The sequence below is a fragment of the Phoca vitulina genome, unplaced genomic scaffold, assembly GCF_004348235.1.
Source record: "Phoca vitulina isolate PV1807 unplaced genomic scaffold, GSC_HSeal_1.0 scaffold97, whole genome shotgun sequence".
NCBI classification, from domain to species: Eukaryota; Metazoa; Chordata; class Mammalia; order Carnivora; family Phocidae; genus Phoca; species Phoca vitulina.
The window spans coordinates 2,185,474-2,212,699 of NW_022589800.1; the positions used below are offsets into that span (position 1 = coordinate 2,185,474).

A 27,226-nucleotide genomic window follows, 5' to 3' on the forward strand; every position below is an offset into this window, starting at 1 on the left:
TAAATTTTCATCTTTTCTTACTGGCTAGAGACTGGTCCTAAACTTAAATAGGTATAATTATTCATTTATTTGAAGTTAATATGAGGTACTCACATTGGCTCATATTAAAGCTCTTTAACAAATAATAGGGATTTTTCATGGCATAACTATCTAGTTCTGTTAAATATAAAGTATATATTTACCATGTCTATACCCATTATGTATGTGTATAATAGCTGTGTATTTTCTATATTTAGAAAAACAAATCAATGAGAGAGTGTGCATACATAACACGCTCACCAGGACAAATGGATTTCTGTATTTCAAGACTCTGAGGTAAATCTAAATTTATACTCATTGCTTGTCCTTGCCTTAGAACTTTCCCAAAATTTTTCTGGATCTCCATTCACCTAATGCACATCCAATTCCCACCATACCCTAACTCCACTGAGTATAACATATGGAGTAGACCACAGAGTCTGGAATTCTCTCGATTCTGAAGGACATGTATCTACCCAAATCCAAAATAATTGTCTGATTTATTTGTCACTCAGACCCATGGAACAGCTGATTTCAGTTAAGTGGACTCTTTTTTCCACATACTATTAATATAACCCCACTATCTAAACGGATTGTGTTACGGGTATATTTACCCCTTTTGTGGTATATGGGAACTCAGAAGCACAGTCCATCTGAGGAAATGGCCCTCATCTGCTCAAGAAAACATCAGAGACCACTACAGTATGTTAAATCTGTACTGTGCATAGAAAGATATAAGAGCAGAAAAATTAAAAAGATCTTCCAGCCAAATACCCACAAGCTATAAAATTAAGGTAAAAGGTCCCTCCATTTGACCTGAGAAGATCTCTAGGTTAAGTCGCTTTGTGTAACTTTGAGCAAGACACTTCATTTAAGACACACATAAACTAAGGATGTTCCATCTCCTTACTTTAAAATTAAAGGGGCTAGGGTAAGCAATAAGTGTAATAAACTGTCCAGATGCATGGAAAAGTACTTAGGCAGAAGCTCCTTGAGCACTATCTTGCAGAAGGAGTTTTGACTTAGAGCGAGAGTGGAGTACTGACCCCAAGAGTCTTTTCAACTCAGGGAGTCCAAGATGCTCTAAATGATGAACCCTGATGTGCCCTTATATTCTAGAACCTATGGATGGCATTCAGGTTACAATTCTAGGAGATGACACTTGCATACCTTATTTTTCTGACTCCTTAGATACACCATTGGGATATTATGTAATCAGGATTTAAGTAGTAACTCAAAATAGGAGGGTCCTGTGTTCCTCCAAAAGGGGGCAAATCTACACATCTTTCAGATGCAACATTTTTGAGATAACCAGATATTTATCTCAGGGAAAGCATCAATTAACAATCTGAGCGAAGTTACGTAGGCAGCATCAGAAAATAAAGAAGTAAAATTTTTATCTTCTTAGATACACATGAAAAACCTGAACTTGCTCTGTTAAAATGGAGTCTGAGTATCGGATTTCAATTATAGCTAAAAAGAGACATCATGAGTACATGTCAAAGAGAGAAGTGGAGATTCAGGATCTGTTACTTTTAATCCATGAGTCAACCAGTCAGAAAGAAAAGAAAATCTAACTGGGAGCCAAACTGACCCAGTCTGAACATTGTGAAAATTCATAGAACTCTATGGACCACACCTCATCACTCTTAGGACCTTAAGTTAAAAGTAGCCCCTGATTCTCCTTCTTAACCCTGCCACTTACTGAAACTGCCATCACTGATCTCCTTGAGGAGCTTGATGTTCACAAGCCCTACCCATCAATCAGGCTCACACCCCACAAAGCCCCAGACTACATCAATATTCCTGCTATTCAGTAAGTACCTACATTGCTCTCCTCCTTTCAATTCAGACAGAAGGAGCTATTCAGTATCTGGGACCACGTGACAAGTAGATTCTAAGCCAGAGTTCAGAAACTGAAGAAATGACACCTGAAGAGAGTGAATCTGCCCTGAAGTAGAAGCTCTCATCTGCATCGATAGAGGAAGCCTCTGCCACTCATCAGGACCCGGGGCCCCTCCAGCCAAACTCACTGCCTGGTGAAGTTCTGATGACCAGCATGCAGTGTGGTTATTAGAAGCATGTACTGTGATCGTTGGACTCCTGAGGCTAGATCTACTACTGGAGATGTTGTCTTGGGGTTAATTAGAAATCAAGTCTATTTTGGAGAATTAATGTCACCAGGTTCTCAAAGGTAGCCTTTTCTGAGGAATCTGGGGAGAAGGAGCCAGGAGCATAATTAGCTCCAGTCTGTATTGGAAATTGAGTCCGTGCATAGTGGATTCTGTAGGAGAAATCACCACAATTGAAACTGTATTCTACAAACCAAGTGGGAATTTTTCATTGAGTTTTAAGTGAGGAAAATAGTATATCTGTCCAGTGATTCTCAACTTCAGTGTTTCTTAGAGTCAAAAGAGGGCTTAATTACAAATTCATCTTCTCAGGTTCTTGTCCATAGAAATTCTCATTAGGGACATTGAGATACTCTGCCAAAAGCTAAATTTTAACAAGCATCATCACTCTAGTTGAGCTCTATCATTAAATTGCTTGTTGTCTAGAAATGTTTTTTAGTAGAGTGATGAAACATAAAGTTCTCACTTTCATCTAAGAGAATACAAAATGAGTATAAGTCTGGTCCAAATCCCAGCATGAATCATGAAGGCAATCTGATAATCAAATTTCTAAGGTTTACATGGAATAATAAGACAATTTTGAAAAGATGGGTCATATAGAGTCTCACTCTTCCCAGGAGTGAGATGCCTCAGTAATAAAAAAGAGCATGCTGTGGCAACAAGGAGAGATAAACAGTACAGAGAGACAGAGAGGAGAGCTCAGAAATGCATCTGTGCATTTTTTGACAACAGAAATGACCTCACATGTCAATAAGAAAACCGTCATTATTTAGTGAATAATACTTGGAAACAGACTTCCTCTATGTACCCCATCACACAAAGGAGATGTCCTGGTAGAATAAGGAAATGGCTTCCTGAAGGCTCATTAGAAGCACCAAGTGTGTGACCACCCCTGATGGAGCCCCATGAATCTACTGCATCCTCTAAACAATGTACTGTGCCCACTCTCCAGCACCAAGCATGTGTGAGTCTGGGAATCAGTGTGGGAGGAGTTGGACACAGCTCCTTCCATTACACCCTGAATGACTGACACACATAAGGTTGAGCTTTGTAGTTTAGAGGCATTATTTCTCAAAGGAGTGTTGCCTCTGTAGGAAACACAAAACTGGAAATTGAGACGTGCCCTTGGCCATTTCAGTCTACTTTGTTTTACTATACAAGTGATCTGCAGGCAGAAAGGGTCCTGTTACACTAGCTAGGGTAATTGTTCCTATTTTTTTGTGTGTGATTGCTACAGAATTGGTTTTATTTTTCTGAAAACATTTCCTTGATATAAAAATTTAAATTTAGCTTATAGATGTGTAAGTTAGGAGCCGGAATGCTCTTCAACAGATGAATGGAAAAAGAAGATGTGGTCCATATATACAATGGAATATTACTCAGCGATTAGAAAGGATGAATACCCACTATTTGCATCGACATGGATGGAATTGGAGGGGATTATACTAAATGAAATAAGTCAAATAGAGAAAGACAAATTATCATATGGTTTCACTCATATGTGGAACGTTAGGAATAAAGTGGAGGAATAGAGGGGAAGGAAGGGAAAACTGAATGGGAGGAAATCAGAGAGGGAGACAAACCATGAGAGACTCTGGACTCCAGGAAAGAAATGGAGGGTTACAGAGGGGAGAGGGGTGGGGGGATGGAGTAATTGGGTGATGGGTATTAAGGAAGGCACGTGCTGTGATGAGCATTGTATATTATTCAGAACTAATGAATTGTTGAACACTACATCAAGAACTAATGAGGTACTATATGGTGGCTAACTGAACATAATAAAAAAAATAATTCAGTGTGTTATTGAATTCAGTTTCCCAGCATTTTGCTTATCAGTGATTTTAGTCCATAGTATTTCTGTGGTGTCTTTGGCTTTGGTGTTGGGGTAATGTTACCTTCATGATATGAGTTTGAAAATCTTCCCTCTTCTTCTATTTTTTTTTTTTTTTTTTGGAAGAGTTTACAAGGATTGGTGTTAATTCTTCTTTGCATATTTGCTAGAATGCACCCACGAAACCATCTGGTCCTGGGTTTTTCTTGTTTGGAACTTTTTGATTATTGACCAATCTTTTATTTGTAAGGTCTTCTCAAGCTTTCTATTTCTTCCTGAGACAGTTTTGGATTATATGTTTCTAGGAATTTATTCATTTTTCTAGATTATCCAAATTTAGTTGTATAGTTGTTCATAATAGTCCTTTATTATCTTTTCTGATTCTGAGGCATAGATTGAAATGTCTCTTCTTTTATTTTATTTTATTTGAGTCTTCTCTCTTTTTTTTCCCAATTAGTTTGTTGAAGGTTTTGTCGATTTTCTTTTTATTTTGGTTTTCAAAAAATGTAGCTCTTAATTTTGTTGATCTTTCTTTTATATTCTTTTTCTAGTATCTACTTCTCTAATTATTATTATTTTACTCCCTCTGCTCACTTTGGACTTAGTTTTTTGTGCTTTTTGTTCTTGTTCCTGAAGGTGTAATGTCAGGTTGTTTGTTTGAGATCTTTCTTCTTTAGACATTTATGACTATAAACATTCTTTTTTAAAATCTTTTTTAATTTTTAATTTTTTATTATGTTAGTCACCATACAGTACATCATTAGTTCTTCATGTAGTGTTCCATGATTCATTGTTTGTGCATAACACGCAGTGCTCCATGCAATACGTGCCCTCCTTAATACCCATCACCAGGCTCACCCATCCCCTCACCCTCCTTCCCTCTAAAACCCTCAGTTTGTTTCCCGGGTTCCATAGTCTCTCTTGGTTCATCTTCCCCTTTCCTTCCCCCCGCCCCTTCATTTTTCCATTCCTTCTCCTAATATCCTCCATGCTATTCCTTATGTTCCACAAATAAGTGAAACCATATGATAATTGACTTTCTCTGCTTGATTTATTTCACTTGGCATAATCTCCAGTCCCATCCATGTTGATGAAAAAGTTGGGTATTCATCCTTTCTGATGACTAATATTCCATTGTATATATGGACCACATCTTCTTTATCCATTCATCTGTTGAAGGGCATCTCAGCTCTTTCCAAAGTTTGGCTATTGTGGACATTGTTTCTATGAACATTGGGGTGCATGTGGCCCTTCTTTTCACTAAATCTGTATCTTTGGGGTAAATTCCCAGTAGTGCAATTGCTGGGTTATAGGGTAGCTCTATTTTTAACTTTTTGAGGACAGACACTTCTCCAAAGAAGACATACAAATGGCTAACAGACATATGAAAAAATGTTCATCATCACTAGCCATCAGGGAAATTCAAATCAAAACCACATTGAGATACCACCTTACACCAGTTAGAATGGTAAAAATGGACAGGGAAAGAAACAACAATTGTTGGAGAGGTTGTGGAGAAAGGGGAAACCTCTTACACTGTTGGTGGGAATGCAAGTCGATACAGCCACTTTGGAAAACAGTGTGGAGGCTATAAACTTTCATCTTAATTCTGCTTTTGCTGCATCCCGTACATCTTAGTATATCGTATTTTCATTTTTGTTTGTCTCAAGATATTTTTTAAATTCCCTTTTGATTTCCTCCTTGACCCAATGATTGTAAGTGTGCATTGTTTAGTTTCCAGATATTGGTGAATTTTCCCATTTTCTTACTGTTACCGATTTCTGGTTTCATTCCATTGTAGTCAGAAAAAATACTTGGAATGATTTTGCTCTTTATTTTGTTAAGACTTGTTTTGTGACCTAACCTGTGATCTATCTGGGAGGATTTTCCATGTACACTTGAAAAAAAAGTATATTCTTCTGCAGTTGGGTGTGAAGTTCTGTGTCTGTTAGATCTATTTTTTTCTATTCTGCTGTTTTATTCTTCTGTTTCTTTCCCAACTTTCTGTCTGAATGATCCTTTTATGGAGGGTAGGGTATTGACGTCTCCTACTATTATCGTATTGTTGTCTGTTTCTCCCTTCAGATCTGTCAATATTTGTTTTATATATTTAGGTGCTTTGATGTAGGATGAGCATTATTTATAATTGTTATATCTTCCTGTTAAATTGACACTTTTATCATTATATAATGATGTTTGTCTCTTGTGACAGTTTTTGACTTCTAGTTTGTTTTGTCTGGTATGAAGAGAGCCACCCCTGTCCTTCATGGAATATCTTTTTCCATCCCTTCATTTTTAGCCCATGTGTGTCCTAAAAGCTAAAGCAAGTCTCTTGTAGGCAGGATATTGTTGGTTCTTGTTTTTTGTTTTTTTGTTTTTATTCATTCAGCCACTCTGTCTTATTTTTGGAGTATTTACTCCATTGACATTTAAAGTGACTAGGGAAAGACTCTTGCCCTTTGGTTCATTGTTTTTTGACTTTTTTGTCGTTGGTTTCTTCCTTCCTTTCTTCCTCTCTTGCTGTCTTCCTTTGTGGGTACTATTTTTTAAGGAAAATAGGGTCACTACTACAGTCCTAGGGTAGAGAAGAGTATGTGTAGAATCTAGGAGAGATGGTAGGGTGCCTTTTATTACTTCACATACAAAGGCAAATTTTGATTGAAACAACCTCATTTAGGCAAAGCCACCCATGACCAGATCCTTAGGGAATGCTAAGGTGCTAGCGAAGCTCAAAAGAATGTTCAATAGGTGAAAGAAAACAATCATAAATAACTATGACAATCTTGTGATGAATTCCAGAAATGAGGATTACAGTAGCTGTTTTATTTTCTTTTTTACTTAATTATGTATATATTTGTATATGTTAACCATTCCCCTCCTCTCTTAATATGCTGGTATATATAAGGTGTGTTGCTGGTGGTAAACATCATAATTCAAACTTTAAAGAAAGACCATCAAGGAATACTTAACCTGTGACACTCTGTGTCTCCCTTTTATGAAGATGAATGGGGCCACTCTCTGTGTGAGACATATTTGCATGATATTAGTTACTACTGTTTGAAAAGGTAAACATGAAAAGAAGGGTATGTATGGATGTTGAATATCCAAATGGGAAACTGTGCTGGTTATATTTTGTTGATACTTCATATCATACTTATTCTTCTCTGATTCTCTTTGCTGTACTCTCCTATCAAAATCCTGGAGTCTGTCCAGATTCTTTGTGTCAGGGGTAAGGGACCAACAATTCCTGTCCCCTGGAAGGTCCTTCTAGCTGGATTAAGAAATTGACATGAGACAGATTAACAGGAGAAAGTCAATTAAAATTAATAGGTATACATGTGGAAAATCCACATAGACATGGGAATCCAAAGACAGTCAGGCAAAAGGAGGTATGTATGTCATTGTGACCTAAGGAGAACGGGTAGGGCTCTGGGTTTCAGAGGAAAGGAATGCACTTCATAGGGTGATAAGAAGAGCAGATGTTTGGTAATTAGATGTTTGCCCTACCATGTAGATGGGTCATTCAGATAAAATTTATCTGTTAATAACTCATATTTTGGGAAAGACCCCCAGTTTAGATTCTTCTGTGTGGTTAAGGGAGGACCAAAGTTTGTCTTGAGCCCACAGGGTCTCAAGGGCCTTCAGCTCAAAATAACCCACATCCCAAAGTGTCACATTCTGGGGGAGTGGGAGGTGGAAACTCTCCTGAACCCCTTCACTTGCCAGGAGAATTTCAGATATGTTTAGAAGTATACAGATAATGGAAGAGAAAGTAAGTTAGGTTTTTTTCTGGGAACATGTTATGTGAGCACTTGTCAGGTGGTAGATATGGGCTTTTACCCTTGGCTTTTGGATTTCCTGAGCATCACTCATCAGGGCTGCATCATCTAAGACCTTAGGTAGAGGCTCCCTACAATCCTTTCAATGCTGAAATTCAAGAACAAGCCTCCTGACATTCGCTCTCCCAGCCTTCAGTACATAAATGTGTAAGTCTCTAATTCCTCTATCAAGCCTTTCATTACTTTAAATACCACAAGTAGAATTTGATTGATTCTCAGAAAACAACTCTGTATAATTCTACCTCAATCTTTGTGATAGATACAGGAGCTTGAGTTTTTCTTATCTATATGTGTAATATTATCAATGTCTTTTTATTCGATGTAATAAAGTTCCCAGACTTTTGGTCTTGTAACAAAAAAATGAAATTGTCCTTGGAGCAATTGTTAACCATCTTCTTAACATTATTCACAGAATGAAATTACTGAGTCAAAATCTATTTGCATTTCAAATTTCCATATGCATCATATTGACAAACAAATTCTACAAAGGCTATGTAAATGTATACTTTCACCAATTACATGTGGACATGTTAATTTCTCCTTGACATACACAGTGCTTTTTTTTTTTTAACATTTTCAGTTATAGTAGATGAAAGATAAAAATTATATGTTGTCTCCTTTTATATTTCTTTGATTACATATTAGCAGGGTAAAACATTTTACATAAATATATCAGTTATTCTTATTCAACTTTTGGAAATTTTCATCTCTCACATTTTCCTATTTTTCTTTCTCCCCCATTTTTTTTATAGATTTGTAAAACTACTTGGTTCAAAAATTTCATTTGAGGGGTGCCCCAGTGGTTCAGTTGGCTAAGTGTCCAGCTCTTGATTTTGGCTCAGGTTATGATCTCTGGGTTGTGAGATCAAGCCCTGCATCAGACTCTGCACTTAGCCGAGAATCTGCTGGAGATTCTCTCTCACCCTCTACCCCTTCCTCCTGCTCTCTCTCTCTCTCTAAAATATATAAATAAGTCTTTAAAAAATTGCATTTGGACTTTGAATTAAAGTGTTCCATTTAAGGGTGCCTGGTGTAAAGCATACGACTCTTGATTTTGGTTCAAGTCATGATCTCAGGGTCATAGATCAAGCCCTGTGTGGGGCTCTGCACTGAGTATGGGGCCTGTTTAAGATGATTTCTCTCCTCCTACCCACCCCTCCTGCCCCAACTGGTGATCTTGCTCTCTAAAAAAATTTTAAAAAAAAATTGGGCGCCTGGGTGGCTCAGTCGTTAAGCATCTGCCTTCGGCTTAGGTCATGATCCCAGGGTCCTGGGATCGAGCCCCGCATCGGGCTCCCTGCTCCGCGGGGAGCCTGCCTCTCCCTCTCCCATTCCCCCTGCTTGTGTTCCCTCCCTCACTGTGTCTCTCTCTGTCAAATAAATAAATAAAATGTTAAAAAAAATAAAATAAAATAAAATAAAATAAAAAAATTAAAAAATGAAGCGATCCCCTTGCACTTCAATTTTTTTTTTTTTTTAAGATTTTATTTGATGGAGAGAGACACAACAAGAGAGGGAACACAAGCAGGGGGAGTGGGAGAGGGAGAAGCAGGCTTCCCACCTAGCAGGGAGCCTAATGTGGGGCTCGGTCCCAGGACACTGGGACCACGACCTGAGCTGAAGGCAGACACTTAATGACTGAGCCTCCCAGGAGCCCCTGCACTTCTATTTTTATTAAAATACTTTTTACATTGAAAACTAACCTTATGGAGATTTAATTTATGTACCATAAAATGTTCCTAATTTAAATTTACAGTTTGGTGAGTTTGGAAAAAAATGTATACACCCAAGTGACAACCACCCAAGTTATAGAACATTTCTACAACCCCCCAAAGTTCCTTTCTATCCTTTTGTGGTCAATCCCACCCAGCCTTGGTCCTTAGAAAAATACTAATCTTGCTTTTTTATTGAATGGCTTACTCTTTTCCATAAGTTCATATATGTGAAATCAAAGAGTATGTTCATTTTTGTGTCTTATTTCTTTCACTGAGCATAGTTTTTGAGACTCACTCATGTTGTTGCATTCATCAACTTTCTGTTTATTGCTTAATAACATTCCTTTTACAAATATACCACAATTTATTCATCTGTTGAACTGTTGGGGGACATTTTGATTGTTTCCAGTTTGAGGCTAATCAGAGTAAAACTCTTACAAAATGAGTCTCCAATTCATTGTGTAGATATATATGTTCATTTATCTTTGATAAGTATCTATGAGAGCAATGGCTGTGCCATCTGCTAGAGGTAAATTTAACTGCTTATAAATTGGCACTGTTTTCCAGAAAGGCTGTATGGTGACTAATTTCCACCAGCAATGCAGGAGGTATCCTGCTCTCTCACAACCTCACTTCTTCACCTACTGTCCATCTTTTCAACATCCCACATGGATAGTGACATTTCACAGTACTTTTATTATGCATTTATTGAAGACTTAGTATGTTAGGCAGTCTTTCATGTGCTTTTGGCTATTTGTTGTTTCTTGTTAATGAAGTATGTGTTCAAAGCTTTGACAATATTTTCATTAACAAGTTTGTCTTCCTTGTTTTCCTTTGCAAGAGATAGTTTTGTATGCTGGATAAAAGTCCTTTACTAGATATAAACTTTGCAAATATGTTCTCCTACTCCTTTTAATTTTATTAATTATGTGTTTGTCATAATAGTTTTAATGAAACATAACTTGCAAAACATTTTATTTACACTTTTAAAGTGTATCATTCAATAGTTGTCTGTATAATCAGAGTTGTGCACCCATTAACAATATCTAACTTTAGAATAACAACATTTTTAATGTTGATGTAGTTCAATTTATCACCTCTTTCTTTATATATTTCATGTTTTCTGTCTCCTACCTAATAAATATTTGTCTACTCCAAGTTGCAGACTTTCTGGGTTTTTTTCCTGAAATTAGTTATAGCTTTTGACATTTTTAGTTAAATTGTGCATGACTTTTGGTAAAAGTCAAGATTTGTATTTTTTCATATATACATCCAATATGTCCATCACAGTAAGTTGAAAGGACTATCCTTTCTTCATTGAAAAACCTTACCATCTTTGTTGAAAATCATTCAGGGATATATGCATGGTGTTATGTCCATATTGTTCAGCCTGTCCCATTGATTCATGTGCTTAGTCTTATGCCACCATTACTGGCTCAGTGTTGCTCTATAGCATGTCTTGATAATCTGGTCCATCTGTTTCTAAATTGTGCTTATTGTGTGTGATGTTTTTTTCTTTAATTATTACTTCAAATGTGGAATCTAAAAAACAAAACTAACAAACAAACAAACTAAAGAAACAGATACAGACTCATAAATACAGACAACAAACTGGTGGTTGCCAGAGGGGAGAGGGTGGGTCGTGACAAAATCAGTGAAGGGATTTAAGAGGTACAAACTTTCCGTTACAAAATAAATAAGTCATGAGGATGAAAAGCACAGCATAGGGAATAGAGTCAGTAATAGTGTAATAATCTTGTGTGGTGAGAGAAGGTGACTACACTCTCCCTAAATTGGCCCACTTCCCTCATATTCTGCTTTCAGAGTACAGCTGCTTTACCTCCTCAAGCTTTTTCACTTTGGGCCGATTTACACTCCTCAGCTCAGCAGGACCACTGTGCTCTCCTTGGGTTCCTTCTGAAAGTGCACATAATGTGGTCTGAATGATGAGCTTATCACAAGTCTATATGCACTAGTGAATGGATACGGATGGTGCCTAGTAGCTGCTCACAAAGCTGCTCTTAATATCGGAGCTGCAGTATGGAAGTGAGAAGCAAGGAAACCTTGATGGTACAGTCCTTTGCCCCCTCTCTAAAATGACCTATCAATTTAAACAATTCTTTAAAGTACCTGTGTCCTCCTTCTCAGAAATCAGATCAACACTGACAAGACTCTTTACTTCTATTAGCCTATAGAATACGTCTATCAATGAGAACCTTATATTTCTCAAAATTAAAAATTAAAACAAGAAAGAAATCTATGATTTCTTCCCTCCTTACATAGCCCAAAAATCCTGAATCATGCAGGAAGAGGCATCCTATTGGAAGGGAGAGATGTGTAAGGGAAATTTGAGGAGTTTGAGACCCACTGTTTGGCCCCTGGGCATGGGTAATGCTGCAGGATCCTCAGTGGGCCTCAGTCTTAGCCCTCTTTGCCTTATTTCTCCATCTCCCCTTCTAAACATCACATTCTTTTCAGACAAAGGACTGTAGTTCTAAACATGCTAAGAGGAAAAGAAATCACTTGAACCAAGTTCAAACTATTCCCAAACCCCACCCCAAATACTTCTTACCCAGAAGATCCTGGGTAAATCCAATGACAGGCATCTTCCCATGAACTGCAGGAAGCTCATGTGTATGTGGCCCATGAACCACCACCATCATGGGCTATGTCATTTCCCTCTTTGTGAAGCCCTCCCCACAAAACAATCACCAGAGTGCCTGGAATGACATTAGTACTTAATGCATAATGATTAAATTAATGAATTGACGGATGCATAGTTGAATATCTGAATTAAAACATGTCTGTGAAAAGATGAATCTAACAGAGAAATGTAGAAAAGTTTAGAATTTGTGCCCCCTTGGAATGCAAGCATAGCAAAGATGCATGAAGCAGGAGAGATACAGAAAAATAATTATCTGGTTTATTCAACCAGCACACTTGAAAGAGGAGGAAACTATGATATTTGTCAAAGAAGGCATTTATGTAATCCCTTAAAACACTTAATCTATATGTAGAATCTATAAGGCCAATGATAAAGTGAGTTATATTGCCTTACTTCATTGAGCAAATGGAACCTTGAGCCAAAATGAATGACCTGTGGGGGAAAAAAATCATTGTATTCAAAGCTATCCACCCTCTATACAGATCAAGTAAAGTACATAATTTATTTAATTCTTTTTATCTCAAGTTTTTCATGCCCAGAATCCAAAAAGTACTTCCCTCCAAGGCCTCAATCCCCTGGGGTCCCCTACTTCTATAAGACCCAGGGATTTCACTGGCACCTCTGCCACCAGGAATACAGGGCTGATGAGATGGAGGCTGTCCACTTATCTCCAGTCCATACAGCAAACAGAGCTTTCTTTCCTCTTTAAAGGCTCATAGCCCCTGAACTTCCTCCAATTAAAAAATACTGCTTGATGTTCTTAAAGAGTTTGCCTGTTTGTCTCTCCCTTTATACTGTGACAGGACACAGAAGGAAACCTGGGATTGGGCAGGAACTCCGCCTCTAAATGTAAGTGTTTCCCTTGCACTGTGGCTGTAGCACCAGACTTTCCTCTCAGTCTACAAAAGTCCTGGGCCCCATGGGAAGACTCAGAGGCAGAACAACTGGTGGACACCATGCACAGGTGAACTGGGCCAGAGCATCAGGATCCAGGGGGAAACATAGGGAACAAAGATCCAATGGTCCAGTGAACAAGATTTGCCATCTCAATAAGGAGAGAAAAAAGGGAGAAAAAGGTTACGAGTATAAAATTGGCAACTATTTCTAAAACAGACCTGAACCAGGAAATAGGAGGACACATCCTGAATGGCAGGACAGATGTGTACTTTAGCAGAAGGAAAGCTTTGGTGACACAGTGAAGGTGGAAGGAGGAGAGGTGGGCGGGGCAGACTGCCTTATGGGGTCCCACAGGGTAAAGGACACACTGATCTGTTTCCCCGGCCACTGGTATGTAAACACACAGTACAGAGGAAATCTCAGAAATAGAACCCAAGTTAATGAGAAGACAGAGCCCAGGATGGGAGAGTTTTAGATATTTGGGGTACATTCTCACCTCTGCTGCTAAAATGCTACACAACTTAGAACTTTACACTTTACCTCTCTGGGCCTCAGTTTCCTAATTTGTAATGTGAGGCATGTGGGTGAGATGCAGCTAACACTTCCTGAGTGTTCACTCTGAGTCAGGGACTTAATTGTGAGCATTTGGTGCTCATGAAATGGTTTCTGCGCATATTATTGCCATCTCAGATGAAAGCCTGAGGTGATTTCCACAGAGTCATAAAGCTGGTCAGTGTCAGAGTCATGGTCCCAGCCTCACAGTCTAGCTTCTGTGTCCTTGCCGGCCTTTCTCTGCTTTGGTTCCAACACATGGTCCCAGAGCAAACGGACAGAGAAGTAGACACACACAGTAATCAAAGCCTTACAGCTACTCAGAGAAGCCTTTCTGGAGATCAGTATTAAGCTGGGGTTTTGTAGCAGGGATAAATATTAACTGTGGGGGATAAAGAACAGTACGAAAAGAAATTAATGTTAATTGTCAAGACAGAGGGAGGGAAATTAGTGATGTATAATGGTCATGGACAAGCCACTTTTCTACAGCTGAAGCCAGAAGTGTCTTGTAATGCTCAGGAGTAAAACACCTGAGGCGATGATCAGGACAGAGACTTCCAGAAATAATGTCATGAAAAATAATTGAGAGAACTAAGAGTGTTAGTCAGGAGGAAAATGAGACCCCTAAAGGGATATGATCACTACTCCAATAACTAAAGGGTTATCACTGATAAAAAGAACCCCTTGCAGGTATCAGCAGGGGACACTTCCAAAGCTAGGGCTGCGTGAGTCAAGGAGGCATATCTGGTTCATTTCTGAATAAGAAGTTTCTCGACAATGAAGACATGTAGCAAGAGAGCAGCCTGCGCTGTGTCTGAGGGTTTCTTATAATTGGATCTTGACTGTGGGGACTAGACATATATCCCAGGTTTATATAAAAAGTTCACAGAATTGGGTGCAAATTGAGGAAGGAGATTCCTGAGCTGCTTCTAATATAAAGATTGTCTGCTTGTCTCAGCCTAGTCGGAAGCTTTCAGCACTACGTGCTCTCAGATTAAATGACAGATCTTCACACAGATAATGGGGAGAGTTGTTCTTAGAACATTCTGGAAGAATGGAGACCTCGTCACCCTTTGCACTGAGTTGGAGCTCTACTTAGCCTCTCAATCCCAAATTCCCATGCAATCATGACAAAGAAAACCCCAATATGTGGGATCATTCTACGCCTGTCCCAAAGGCTTCACAACTGATTATTTATCATAAATAAATCTCTACACTTTTAATTAATAATATTAAGAAATACTTCATTGTATCTAAGCAAACACTATTTGAGGCCAACATAGGAGGGGCTGGATAGAACACTTTTCATTGGTTTTTGTTTTTTTCTGAAACAGTCATAAGAATGCTTTTCAGGTAAGTGATTTCTGAGGGCTGTTGTTCTCATGTGGGTTAAATAAATGGCTTGATCTTTTTGTGCCTCCCTTTCTTTTTCCATAAAATGACAGGATTAGGTGAGATGAGCTCTAAATCACTTCTTGATTTAGCAGACTGTGTATGAAATTTCAGGTGTCCTTGAATTGGGACATATTTTAGGTCACTTCTCCTGCCTCCTGCTTTCCTCCATCCTATGATCACTGTGCTTAAGGGTTTGCTACTCATTTCTTCAAGCCAATATTTTCAGCTTTGTGCAGAAACACAAATATGGCCTCTTTGGGGCATTTCCCTTTTGTCAAATTCTCTCTGTTCACAATTTCAGGATGTGTGAATCCGATTCCCACTGACCAATGACAAGACAGAACCAGAGCATGATCACTGAATTCATCCTTATAGGCTTCTCAAACCTGGGGGATCTGCAGATCCTTCTCTTCTTCATCTTCCTCCTGGTTTACTTGACCACGCTGATGACCAATGCCACCATCATGACTGTCATTCGGCTAGACAGGACTTTGCACACTCCTATGTACTTTTTTCTCTTTGTCCTCTCCTGCTCTGAAACCTGCTACACCTTGGTCATTGTACCAAAAATGCTGACCAACCTGCTTTCCACATGTCAGACTATTTCTTTCTCTGGGTGTTCTGCTCAGCTCTTCTTCTTCGTGGGCTTGGCTTGTACCAACTGTTTTCTAATTGCTGTAATGGGGTATGACCGCTACATTGCCATCTGCAACCCTCTCAACTACGCACTTGTTGTCAGCCGAGCCACCTGTGTGCAGCTGGTTCTAGCCTCCAGCTGCTGTGGCTTCTTGATCTCTGTGGTTGTCAACGTCTTGGTGTTTAGTGTGCCCTTCTGTGCCTCCAATCAGATCAACCACTTTTTCTGTGATATTTCCCCAGTCATAAAACTAGGCTGCACTGACACCAACCTGAAGGAGATGGTCATCTTCTTCCTCAGCATTCTGGTCTTGCTGGTCCCCTTTGTGCTGATCTTCATCTCCTATGTTTTCATTGTCTCCACCATCCTCAAAATTGCATCAGCTGAGGGACAGTGCAAGGCCTTTGCCACCTGTGCCTCCCACCTCACAGTGGTCATTGTCCACTATGGCTGTGCCTCCTTCATCTACCTGAGGCCCACATCCCTACATTCCTCAGATAAGGACCGGCTCATGGCAGTGACCTACACTGTGATCACCCCACTGCTCAACCCTCTCGTCTACACACTGAGAAATAAAGAAGTGAAGACTGCTCTGAGTAAGGTTCTCAGCAGGTACTCATTCCCCAAAACTGTATGAGTGGCTTGGTAAATCAAAAGAGTTATATTCATGATAGAAATGAGGATTTCAAGTTACTTTGATTTTTTTTTTATTGGGAAGTCTTTATTTGTGGTTAGCCTATATTGATTGCGGTGGTTATATCCATTGGTCCCCAGTAAGTTATGCGAATGTGGAAACTCTCAAGCACTCAAGTCATGCTATTTTCATGCACTGGAAATGTAGGTTTTCTCAGCTGACACTACAACTGATGCATTATCCTTCTGAGAATGCCTAGCCCATTGATCCTCTTCTCACACTGAAGGACACCGTGGAGAAGGAGTTTAAGTTTCTCAATGATTTTCTCTATATTTTGAGGTTTCCAAAGAAATATTTATAATAAATAAATTATTTATAGATAAAAAGAATGAATTCACTTATAGTTAAATGAGGAGGGAATTCAGGTTCTAAAAGACTGATGGTAGAGTAGAAAATATAGACTGTGGACTCACAGAAACCTGGATTTGAATCTTTTTTTTTTTTTTTTTAAAGATTTTATTTATTTATTCATGAGAGACAGAGAGAGAGAGAGAGAGAAGCAGAGGGAGAAACAGGCTCCGAAGGAGCAGGGACCCCGATGCGGGACTCGATCCCAGGACCCTGGGATCATGACCTGAGCCGAAGGCAGACGCTTAACCATCTGAGCCACCCAGGCGCCCTGGATTTGAATCTTGATTTGGATCATTTTCTAGCTAAATGCCATGAGCCAGGGTTAACCTCTCTTGTGGTCAGTTATCCCCTGTGTAACATGAGACTCCTCATACCTCTTGAGTGGGGCATTTTAAGAACTCAGTAAATTAGTAGATGCAAAGCAATCCCATGCTTATCTGATAGAAGGCGTAGGCATTACAAAATATTGTTCCCTTTCATCCCACCTTCCTCCTCTTTCTTTCTACTATAAACCAGGATTGTACTAAATGTCAGATATGGTGGGAAAGTAAGTTGACTACTCAAGAGCTCTGTTGATACACCTACTACTGTGTGCAAAGTAGTAAATTAAGTGTTGTAGGTAAAGAGTGACTGCACCCACCCTTCTCTTTCGTGTCCCATTATAAGAAGTGACCAAATTTCAGTTACCTATTTCAGTATCTCATACATATTCCACTGAGTACTCCGGGTTTTGTTAAAGGTGTGTTTCAATAAAACCACTGCATTTTATGTAATAATTTCATAATTATTCATTCCTCAGCATTTCACTTGAGCACACACTAGGCTTTCAAAAAAATCTTTGTTCAATTAATAAATGATGATAAAAGGCAGTTCGTTGAGATCTCCTAATTTACCTGTAAATATAAATTATCACCAAACTGAATGGATTTTTTTCCTGGATCTTTGTGGTACTTTTTTTTTTTTTTTAAGAGAGAGCGAATGTATGAATGGGGTGGGAGGGCCAGAGGGAGAGAAAGAGGGAGAATCTTAAGCAGGATCCATGCTAAGTGCAAAGCCCACAGTGGGGCTTGATTTCATGACCCTGAGGTCATGACCTGAGCCAAAATCAAGAGTTGGATGCTTAACTGACTTAGCCACCCAAGAACCTTTCAGTGTAACTTTAATATTGATTTAATAAGATATTGAATAAAGATTTATTTTATATGATCAACTCAGAATATGTTTCTACTGTTATTTTTTTATCTAACAAATAATTATTTAGCATCTGTCACTCAATAGGCACAATGAGGGTAATGAAGAGATGAGAAATATTGCAAACTAAAAAAAGAGAATTATAACACAGTGTGATAAGTAATTACTTGGGATACAATGGCTGTATATGTTTAAGGATCTACCTCAATCTTAGAGAAATCAAAAAAGACTTCGTGGAGTAAGTAATATTGAAATTGAGATCTGAAAAATAAGTAAAAACTGAGGAAGTAGAGAGTGGTGAAGAGTGTTTGGGGAGGTGCACAGATTCAGAGAAGGATTGCATAGCTTAGATGAGTATATTTATGTGTTCCACAGGCCCTGAAAATAGAAATCCAGGGTGACAGACAGAGGTGATAATATAAGGCAGAAATGGAATCCCCTTAGGAAAAACTTTCTGGTTTAAATTAAGACAGCCATATTGAACCCAACTATATTAATAAACAGGGTCTATCCAAGGGTGGCTTGACTTAACATATTTTATAGTTCAAAATTACTATATGTATGGCAAAAAAGGATAGATGAAGTGATAGATTTATTGATTAAATTAGATCAGTAGACAGAACAGATGGGAGTAGATACAGGATATAAGTAATATATATGTAATTTTATGCATCTATTAAGACAATTATATACATAATTTACTTTAAAATTTGATTTATATATTTAAGATGTGATTTTCCTGATAGGTGCAGAAAAATTCAAACATTTAACATGCAATTATAAATAAAAACATATAAAACTAAAAATAGTAGACTTTTCTAATCTGATAGCCTATCTTTAAAAAATTGACAGCAAATATCGTGCTTAATGATAAAATAGGGGGAATGTCCCTTTGATACCAGGAATAAAACAATAATGCCCACTCTCTATTCAGTACTGTCCTAGAGGTCTTTCCTATTGTAAGGGAAACAAATAAAATAATGGTAGTTTAAAAGGAAGAACTTAAACTGTGGTCATTGAAAATATTCTTAGGAACATAGAAATTACATAAGAATATACAGATAAAGATAAGAATTAATAAATTAACATATTTACAAGATTCCTTGATACAAAGTCAATAATAAAAAAATAAAATATATTTCTCTGAATCAGCAGAAAATAAAATCCTTATGTATAGGAATATGGAATACAAAGATGCAAAACAAGAAAAGTCAAAGTGATCTTTAAAAAGCACTAGTCTAGAGTACTTACATTTCCAATACCAAACCTATAATTAAGTTACAGTAAAAAAAAAAAAAAAAGATAGTAAAATGCTGGTGCAAAAATATAAACCTTGAACAATGGAAGAAAAAAGATCACTCAGAAGTAATCCAATATGCATATATTCATCTGGTTAAGGCAAAGGTGACACTGAGTTCAAGTGCATTCTCTCATATCTGGAATGAAAGAAAAGCTTTACAAAAATAGTGCAGGATCAATGGATATCCACAGCAGAAAACAGAAAATCTACCCTTATCTCATATCACACAGGTAATCAATTCCAGATGGATATTAAAACTAAATATTTAAGGTCAAGCAATACATTTTCTAGAATATTGAAAAATTTATGCGCTTGTGGGTGGGAGGGGTGGGGGTGGGCAGCACAGGTGAAGAGGAGTGGGAGGTATCACACTGGCATCTGTTGTATGAAAAGGCAAAGAGAGACAATGAGTGGGCGGGGATGCTTCCTTTTGTCATCCCTCACTCACGAGGCCTTGAAGAAGTTGTTGACTGGGAACTGCACTGGGGAAGGGTCTGGACAGTCTTAGTCCAGACTCCTGACCTGGTTGGGCTGAGACTAAGTAAATAAATCTGCATTTTCCATTTAGGCTGTAAGTCTGAAGTTTTAGGTGGGATACGGTCACATTGTTTTGCAGACCTTCTTCATTCTGCTTAGATATACAATAATTATTTCTGGCTTCATTAATATGATCAGTCCTTCTATATTGGAAACCACATCCCCCACATATTTTATGTCTGTGAACAACATGACTCTTAACTGTTTTCATTGTCTCTTGAATTACCCAGTGTAAACTTTGCTGCATAATTTTGAAACTAAATTTAATACATATATTTGGACTCAGGGTATACATTTCTATATCCTCCTTCCAAATGACTCCTCCCAAATTCACCTTACTGTATTATTACTTTAATTTTGCTCTAATTTCTTATATGTTAATATATTTATACTTGCCTGCACAGCACATACTTAAATCATCTCTAATCCATCCTGGAAGGTTACTCTTATAATTTAAAATTCTTTGGGTTACAAATATAAAGTAATCCAACTCAAACTGGTATTAATGAAAACTAAACCTATTGGCTTATGTAAGCTGAAAAGTTCAGTGTTGCAACAGTTTTGGGCACAGGGTGATATAGAATTCCAACAGTCATCTTCACACAGTCTTTGAGATGTGTCTGAAAGCTCTGCTTCTTCAATCTTGGCTTCGTTTTTAGCCTAAACTCAACAGTCTCTGACAACCCCAGCTCACACAATCCAATCCAAAGGAAGAGAGAATTCACTTCTTCAAATGTGAAAAGTCAAGACATTGAATTTTGCTGTTCCTGATTGTCCAGACTTGGATCACGTGCCTATCCTGAACCAAACCCTTAAGCCAGAGGGAATCCAGTGGCTGACTGCCATAGTGTCACCTGCTCTCCCCTGGAACATTAAAGCGAGGCAATTGGATGAGACTGAAGCCAAAATTTGAAAAAAATTAAGGTAGTAGTGAAGAGGAAAAATCTGTGTCCTAAGATGGCTGACTGAGCCAGCAGGGAAGTCCCAGTCCCTGCCCCGGGGCTCTTCCGGGTTCTTCTCCTTGCTCTGCTTCCCGTGCATGGTCCTTCTCCCTGCTCCATTTCCCATGGGCGCCAAAAGTGCCAAGTATGTGGAAGTAGAAGTGTATAAATTACCCCTTTTTGCTTGTGCTGGGGCTCAGATCTTTGGAGTTCATCCTCCCCTGAGCCCATCAGTGTTAAATAAACCTCCTATCCTCCAAGATCTCCGAGTGCCACTTGGTTCTTCCAACCAGCAATCCAGTCCAGGTTCCGTAACATTTGGTTCCCTAACCGGGAAACCCATTGTTGTCACTGGTTTGGGGGCAACGGTGGGGCAGGGACGGAACGAGAGATTGGAACGAGAGATCAGAACGGAGAAGGTGCGCCCTGCGTAATATTCAGCAGTCCCCCCCTTCCCCTGGTCGCCTCAGACTGGTCCCGCTCCGCCGTTCCCGCTGACTCGAGGAGACTTGGCAGGTGAGGACCTGGTCTCAATGTTGGATCACGGTAAGGCCTGGGGGCCCCAGACCCAGACAGACCCACCCGCTGGAGTGGAAGGGGAGCCTGATCACCTCCCAGAGACCTCTTAGAGGTCTCACAGGTAGGGATTCCCAGGGAGGGAATGTAACTTCTGGAGTGTGAATGTGTGAGTGAATGTGCAGTCCGACCTGGCTTGCTCAAGCAGACTGATTCTGTGACTCCACGGGCGGGCACCCTTAAAGTCCTCAGAAGCCTATGGAGTCTGAGTGGGCCTGTCTGTGATTCTGTGGTGAACAGCATACAGTCTAGGGTGACATCAGAATAGTTTTTGATCATAAGTCACAACGCTGACACCGCTACCGCTAAGCCTCACCTAAGCTCCCTCAGGACACAGCCAGACGGGCATCTAATTGGTCTCCACCCCTTTTTGTCTGTCTCTATGCCATCACACATGGGAATATTATCATGGGGTCAGGACAGAGTAAACCCACGGTCCTCGAGATCATGATCAAAAATTTCAAGAAGGGGTTCTTGGGAGACTATGGAGTCAGGATGAATCCCGGCAAACTGAGAACCCTATGTGAATTGGAATGGCCCACCTTTAATGTCAGGTGGCCTTCTGAAGGGATGTTGGATGTCCCAACTATCTGTCGAGTGTGGCGAGTCATAATAGGAGAACCAGGACACCCCAACCAGTTCCCGTACATTGACTCCTGGCTAGGAATTGCCCAGACCCTTCCCCCTTGGGTGTGATTCACTTGCAATAGGCAGAGACAGGCCAGGGTCTTAGTCACTTCATCCAAGTGGCCCAAAGAAGACCGACAGAAGCCCCAGCCTCCACAGATTCTAACTGGAGATCCCAAAGATGAACTGATCCTGCCTCCACCATACACACCCTAAAGTTCTGCAGCCCCAGTTCCAAACACTCCACCGCCATCAGTGGATCCACTCTTTCCAGGACCAGCAGCCAGGCTATGCCCCAGGCCAGGCGCAAGTGTCCTCCAAATGCTGGTACGAGAGACACGGGAACCCAAGAGATGCCATGAAGATGGGACAGTGCAACCAGGTCATTCCATGATGTATTATCAACCTTTCTCCACCACGGACCTCCTGAACTGGAAACCCAGCACTCCTTCCTACTCTGAGAAACCACAAGTTATGGTAGCCCTCATGGAATTCCTCTTCCAGACTCATTGGCCGACCTGGGAAGACTGCCAACAGTTATTCCACACCCTTTTTAACACAGAAGAGAGGAGAATACTGAGGGGAGCACGGCAGTACCTAGAAGAGCATGCACTAGCGGGAGTCATCGACCCTACTGCCTGGGCTAACACAGCTGCACCTGAGGAGCGCCCAGCATGGGACTTCACCACAACCGAGGGACAGGCCCACATCCGCCGATTCCAAGAGGTCTTCTTCCAGGAAATCCAGGCAGGAGCTTAGAAACCCATGAACATGACTAAGATATACTCAGTCACTCAACAACCAGGAGAGTCCCCCGGAGACTACTACAAAAGACTATGTGAAGCCTACAGGATATACACTCCATTTGACTCTGACCACAGGAAAGCCAACAGATGATAAACACCTCCTTTGTGGCTCAGGCCACCCCAGACATCAGAAAAAAACTTCAGAAACTAGAGGGTTTTGCTGGGATGAACATCACCCAGCTAACAGAGATTGCCAATAAGGTCTACATGAACAGGGAGGTCACAGCCGAAAGGGAGGCTGACAAAAAGATGAGAAAGGTCAGCCTCCTCGCCACCGCCCTGAAAGAAAAGGACGACACAAAGGCGGGGAGACCCCGACCACTGAAAGGGGGGAGACCCAGAACCCCCTTGGCAAAGGATCAATGTGCCTACTGTTAATGAGAAAGGGCATTGGAAAAACAAATGTCCCAACCAGGGAAAGGCTCAGAAACCCAGCCGCTACAAGGAAGAACCCTGAGAGGAAGACCTCATAGGCCTTGCGGGAATAGACTCAGACTGAGGGGGACCGGGCTTTCTCCTCTTTGGTCCCCATGAGCCCCAGTCAGAATGAAAGTAGGGGGCCAATCAGAGGCTTTTATGGTTGATATTGGGGCTGAGCACTCTGTTGTCACCTTCCCAGTGGCCCCTTTCAGCAAAAGGACTGCAACCATCCTTGGGGCCACCAGGATGCAGGCGATACAACAGCACTTTTGCCAGGCTCGCCAGCGCAAACTCGGGGGCCACAAGGTCCAACATGAATTCTTTATCTGCCTGATTGCCCCATTGCCCTCCTGGACCAAGACATACTCTCCAAGCTTGGGGCTTAGATAACCTTTGAGCCCACCAGACACACCAGCCTCCAACTGAACCCAAGGCAAGGGGAGACAGGGTCTCTGGTACTAGCAATTGCCATGCTGAGGGAAGAAAAATGGAGGCTATTCTGTGCCAGGCCCAACCGAGCAGGCTGCCAGAGTTCAGACTCTCCTTCCCTTCAGTATGGGCTGAAGACAACCCACCTGGACTAGCCCGGAATCAGGCCCCTATCATTGTTGAACTGATCCCATGAGCCCAACCTCAGAGGCAAAGGCAATACCCCTCCCACAAGAAGGTAAGATTGGCATCCAAGAACATCTGGCCAAACTCAAAGAAGCAGGTATTCTAGTCAAGTGCCAGTCAGCCTGGAATACCCCACTCCTGCCAGTCAAGAAGCCAGGAGGGGGATACCGACCAGTTCAAGACCTGTGGACCATCAACAAGGTGACCATCTCTCTGCATCCAGTGGTCCCGAATCCATACACTCTCTTCGGCCAAATCCCAGGGTCAGCCAGATGGTTCACTTGTCTAGATTTAAAGGATGCCTTCTGCCTCTGCTTAGCTCCCCAGAGTCAGCCACTGTTTGCCTTTGAATGGACTGAACCTGATACAGGGCGCCAGATGCAATTAACTTGGATGCGCCTCCTACAGGGGTTTAAAAACTCACCAACACTCTTTTGGGAAGCGCTGGCTGCGGACCTCGCCAGCTTCCCAAGAGAAGCTGCACGATGCACCCTCCTACAGTATGTGGATGACCTCTTCCTCACCAGTGACACCCAAGAAGACCACACAAAAACACAAAGGCCCTCCTACAGCTCCTGTCAGAGTCGGGATACTGAGTCTCATGGAAGAAGGCCCAAATCTGCCAACAACAGGTCTGATACCTCAGTTTCCTCCTCACCCAAGGGAAGAGAGAACTAGGGCCAGAGAGAAAAAAGTCATCATCTCCCTGCCACAGCCCCAGATAAAAACGGGCCTGTGAGAATTCCTAGGGGCTGCAGGATTCTGCTGCATCTGGATCCCTGGGTTCTTGGCAATAGCAAGACCCCTCTATGATCTCTTGGGGGACCAGATCAAGAACCCCTTGCCTGGACTGAGGAAGCAGAAGCAGCCTTCACAGAGATAAAGACCGCCCTGTGGTGGGCTCCAGCCCTGGGCCAGATGTAGAAAAACCCTTCAATCTCTTTGTACATAAAAAGGAAAAAATAGCACTCATGGTACTCACCCAGACTATTGGGCTCTGGCAATGGCCAGTTGCATACCTGTCAAAGAAGCAGGATCCCGTGGCAGCAGTATGGCCACTGTGCCTCAGGGAGCTGACAGCCACAGTCCTACTCATCAAGGAGGCAGAAAAACTCACCCTGTGGCAAGAACTTAATGTCAAGGTCCCTCATGCAGTTGTGTCCCTCATGAACACACAGGGGCACCGCTTCCTTTCCAACTCTCAGCTAGCACAATACCAAGGGCTCTTCTGCGAAAACCCATGGATCACCCTCGAAACAGTAAGGACATTAAACCCAGGAACCTTCCTCCCCATGGAGGAGGAGGAACCAGACCATGACTGCTCTGAGGTGACTGATGAAGTCTACACGAGCTGTCCAGATCTGCGGGATCAAGCCATAAAGAATCCAGAGCTCATGCTGTTCAGTGACGGCAGCAGTTACCTAAAAAAGGGTGCCCGGAAAGTGGGTTATGCAGTAACCACAACAACTTAAGTCCTAGAAGCTAAGGCATTAGAAGCTGGATGGCAGCTCAATGGGCTGAACTATATGCCTTAGTCCGAGCCCTCACCATTGGTGAGAGCAAGCGAGTCAACATCTATACTGACTCTCGGTACACCTTCGCTACTGTACATATACATGGAGCCATCTACAAGGAAAGGGGCCTCCTAACCGCAGCAGGGAAAGCTATCAAGAACAAAGAGGAAATGCTGAGACTCCCCGAAGCCATCTGGTTTCCAAAGGAAGTAGCAATCCTGCACTGTAAGGGACACCAGAAAGGAGATGACCCCATCATGCGGGGAAATCATTTGGCAGATGAGGCAGCCAAGACTGCAGCCAGGGAGGATATGGACAGAGCCCCTTCCCTCACCATGGCCCTGACACCCCAGGAAGAAGTCCCTCCACCCAGTTACACTAAAAAGGAAAAAGAATGGGCCATGGCTGAGGGGGCCACCCTGACTGAAAAGGGATGGTGGATGATGCCAGACGGGTGCGTCTTCATTCCAACAGCAACTGGAGGGCATCTAGTCAAGGAACACCACTGACTCACTCATCTGGGAAAAACTGCATTAGAGCCCTTCTCAAGAAGCACTACTAACATCAGTCAGCTGCCAGCACTATGCTGAGCAATGAGTGAACGGTGCATGACATGTGCTAAAAATAATGCTCGGTCTGCACCACGGCCCCCGCCAGGTGTCCAGAGGATGGGAGCAACCCCCTAGATCTAAGATCTAGAGGTAGACTTCACAGATGTGTAGCCAAGCAGGGGGTTCAGATATCTCCTAGTAATAGTATGCACATACTCTGGGTGGGTCAAAGCTTCCCGACCAGGACAGAGCAGAGCCAGGAAGTAGCTAAAGTCCTTTTGTGGGAGATCGTGCCCCAGTTCGGCCTGCCATTAACAATCCACAGTGACAATGGACCCGCATTTGTAGCAGACACTGTATTGTACTGGCCTTGACCAAATCTCTCAACATCACCTGGAGACTCCATACCGCTTACCAGCCCCAAAGCTCAGGAAAAGTAGAGTGAATGAATTGCACCCTTAAGGGAACCTTAGCAGAGTTTTGTCAGGAGACTAACCTCTCATGGCCAGATCTGCTACTCCTAGCTCTCCTGCATGCTGGCTGCATGCCTGGGACACTAGATTTCTCCCCTTTCGAAATAATATATGGACGCCCCCCATGCCAAAAAAATAAAGGAGCAGCTTCAGGCCCTGGGGGCCACCCTAAATAAATTACAAAAATACACCACTGAGAGGGCCCCAGTCTCCTTAGGGTCTCAGGTACACTCCTTCCAGACAGAGGACTCAGTTGGGGTCAAGGATTGGAAGAAAGATCTCCTCAAACCACAGTGGACAGGGCCCCACACTGTTGTACTAACCACCCCTACTGCCCTCAAGGTCTCAGGTGTCACCCGTGGGTCCACCACTCCAGAGTGAAGAAAGCTCATCATTCAGACGAAGAGTCATGCCAGTGGAAAGTCCAGCCAAACCCCACAGACCCGCTCTGGCTTTGCCTTCGACGAGACCCCACCGACTAATGGACACCTGCTTGCCGTGGTCCCTAGCTCTCATCGGTGTGATATCCCTCATCCTAGCAGTCGGACTTTATACTGTTGCCCCTTCTGACTGGACTTTCCCCCAGAGACTTGCCATTGTTGTTGTTTATTGGGTCACCTTAGGATGTATTACTACACTCACTTGCTCATAGATTTCCCCTCCCTTACTCTCCAAGCCATAAGGATACTAGGGAGCACCAACTACCCGCCATGTACATGCCAGCATTATCACAGCCCTCTTGGGCAAATAACCTCGATGAGTGTGCTAAATGCCACCCAACCCTCTGCCAACATGAGGGTCTATTCTACGTGTCCAGTCACCCAACAGACCGATGTCTCAACTGCTATGTGTCCCTGCCCCCTGAGGACGCCCCAGCCCCTCCATGGCCTCTCCCCACTCCTGTCCCAAAGGCCCCTGCCCGAGCTCCCACTCTCACTCTAATTGCAGC

General features: G+C 41.6%; 1 protein-coding gene across 1 annotated transcript; it reads left to right on the plus strand.

Moving 5' to 3' along the window:
* The first annotated feature begins 15,373 nt into the window (after positions 1-15,373).
* LOC116627403 (olfactory receptor 10T2-like) lies at positions 15,374-16,318 on the plus strand. The gene has a single exon (XM_032397157.1). The coding sequence runs from the start codon at positions 15,374-15,376 to the stop codon at positions 16,316-16,318; it is 945 nt and encodes a 314-aa protein (XP_032253048.1).
* The last annotated feature ends 10,908 nt before the right edge of the window (positions 16,319-27,226 follow it).